The following is a 2,481-nucleotide window of genomic DNA, read 5'->3' on the forward strand; positions in this document are numbered from 1 at the left end:
GTTGCTATTGTAAATTATACTGTTGTATATATATATATAAATATATATATATATATTTAAACGTATTTGTGTCAAAAACAAAAATGGTGTGAATCAATCTTGTTGGCAAATAACGTAAATTAAATAAAATATCGGCATATTTCTAAACACTAAATCCAGGGTACAGTTCAACATTAAAAGTTAAATTATTTAACGCGGCTTTGGATTATTTCAAATTCTCAATACCTAACAACTGATACAAGGTACATAAATTGTGATTTGGTTGTTATCATTGGTGCACATGTGTAGGTATATTAAGCTAATTAAAATAAATACTTTAAATTTAGTACAGTTGATTATAAACAGAAGTGTAACAACACTAATAGATACTTGTTTTTTTTTACCGTTTAATTGAACCTATCATGGCCAGGTGATTAGGGCCCTTGACTCGCAAAGTGAGGTTTGCAGGTTCGCGTACCACCAAATATGCTCGCCATTTGATTTGTTCGAAGTTAAACACAAAGCTACACAATGGGCTATCTGTGCTCTTCCCACCACGGATATCAAAACCCGGTTTCAAGCGTTGTAAGTCCGCAGACATACCACTGTGCCACAAGGATCCCAGAAGGAAAGAAATAATCTCACTGGCATATTCCGCGACAACTTTGAAATAGCATTAGTTTTCACTTGTTTATATAACTTTTTCAATAATTAAATAAGTAATATTCAATTTATATATTTAACCAAAGAATAAAAATATAAATTTAGATTGATAATGATAGTTCAATGGTTTATATTTCGGAGTCCCTAATTATTAGATTAGTGATTTTCGTCTTGATCATCATTCAAGGCAGAGATGCATAGTGTTCACAAAAGCACTAATTCTCATTTTAAAATGTTTACTTCTAATTTCTAGACAAAACTATTATATTATTAATCTTGTGTAACTTCGAACCAAACAAATCACATTTTGCAACACTCACAACGAATCCGCCCGGTATGGCCAGGTGGTTAGGGCGTTCGGCAACACCATCTGCGGGTCGCGGGTTCGAATCCCCGTCACACCAAACATGCTCGCCCTTTCAGCCGTGGGGGCGTTATAATGTAACGGTCAATCCTACTATTCGTTGGTAAAAGAGTAGCCCAAGAGTTGGCGGTGGGTGATGATGACTAGCTGCCTTCCCTCTAGTCTTACACTGCTAAATTAGGGACGGCTAGCGCAGATAGCCCTCGTGTAGCTTTGCGCGAAATTAACAAACAAACACAACGGATCCAGAGTTGGCATTGAGCCAACAAACAGCACCTACAGGGTCGAATGACTTCACCCAGTACGAATTCATTCTCTGAAACAGTACAGAAGCACACTAACAAGGTCCTGTATTTGTTCTTCTTGAAAGCCGGTCTCACATTCAGTGAAATAGTAGATGTTCTAGTGAACTGATACAAACAGGTATTTTCCTAATTGGTTAATTTACATTTATATCTTTATATCTTATTATGAACGTAAAACCCAATATTTATTACCTATTTTACATACACTTGTGTAAGTAGGGGATTTCCTTGACTCAATAGTTGCGATGAATTCCGAGCGAATATAACTAGCAACTAGTTCGTAGTTTACTTTCAGAACGTGAAGGAAGGTTAAAAGCTATACATATTATTATTTCAGTTAAGCTACAAAATATTATCATTTTATCTAGGTTTAAAAGCTTTTAATTTCGTGATATTGCTTTTGTGATATAGATAAACGAATGAACGAAAGGAGGAATGAATAGAAAAACAGCCATTTTGTTCGATTGAGTTGTTTCTTTATATTTCAGGTCAAATAGGAAAGAAAATGAGAGACAATCAGAAGTATATCATCCTAGTTTTCCTTGGAGCTGTATACGTGACAAGTGAACATGTCATCTTCGATACGGGTACTGTCTTTTGAACCTAGATGAAATTAAAGTAAAACGATGCGTTGTGTAGCGTAAAGTACAATCCATAAGTTAAAATGATATACTCTTTAGTGTAAAGTACAATCCATAAAGTAAAATGATATACTCTTTAGTGTAAAGTACAATCCATAAAGTAAAATGATATACTCTTTAGTGTAAAGTACAATCCATAAAGTAAAATGATATACTCTCTAGTGTAAAGTACAATCCATAAAGTAAAATAATATACTCTGTAGCGTAAAGTAAAATCCATAAAGTAAAATGATATACTCTGTAGTGTAAAGTACAATCCATAAGGTAAAATGATATACTCTTTAGTGTAAAGTACAATCCATAAAGTAAAATGATATACTCTGTAGTGTAAAGTACAATCCATAAGGTAAAATGATATACTCTTTAGTGTAAAGTACAATCCATAAGGTAAAATGATATACTCTTTAGTGTAAAGTACAATCCATAAGGTAAAATAATATACTCTATAGTATAAAGTGAAATCCATAAAGTAAAATAATATACTCTGTAGTATAAAGTGAAATCCATAAAGTAAAATAATATACTCTGT

At 33.1% G+C, this 2,481-nt stretch overlaps 1 protein-coding gene across 1 annotated transcript in view; it reads left to right on the forward strand.

Annotated features, from left to right (window-relative positions):
- Nucleotides 1–1,282: 1,282 nt before the first annotated feature.
- The window catches only part of LOC106457350 (proclotting enzyme-like), a 31,077-nt gene continuing 29,878 nt past the window's right edge, over nucleotides 1,283–2,481 (forward strand). Inside the window, exons 1-2 of the mRNA XM_013916753.2 lie at nucleotides 1,283–1,429; nucleotides 1,800–1,898. Coding sequence (XP_013772207.1) covers nucleotides 1,817–1,898 — 82 coding nt within the window. The 5' untranslated portion in view covers nucleotides 1,283–1,429; nucleotides 1,800–1,816. The remainder of the gene's footprint in view (nucleotides 1,430–1,799; nucleotides 1,899–2,481) is intronic.

This window comes from Limulus polyphemus, unplaced genomic scaffold (genome assembly GCF_000517525.1).
Source record: "Limulus polyphemus unplaced genomic scaffold, Limulus_polyphemus-2.1.2 Scaffold320, whole genome shotgun sequence".
Lineage (NCBI taxonomy): Eukaryota > Metazoa > Arthropoda > Merostomata > Xiphosura > Limulidae > Limulus > Limulus polyphemus.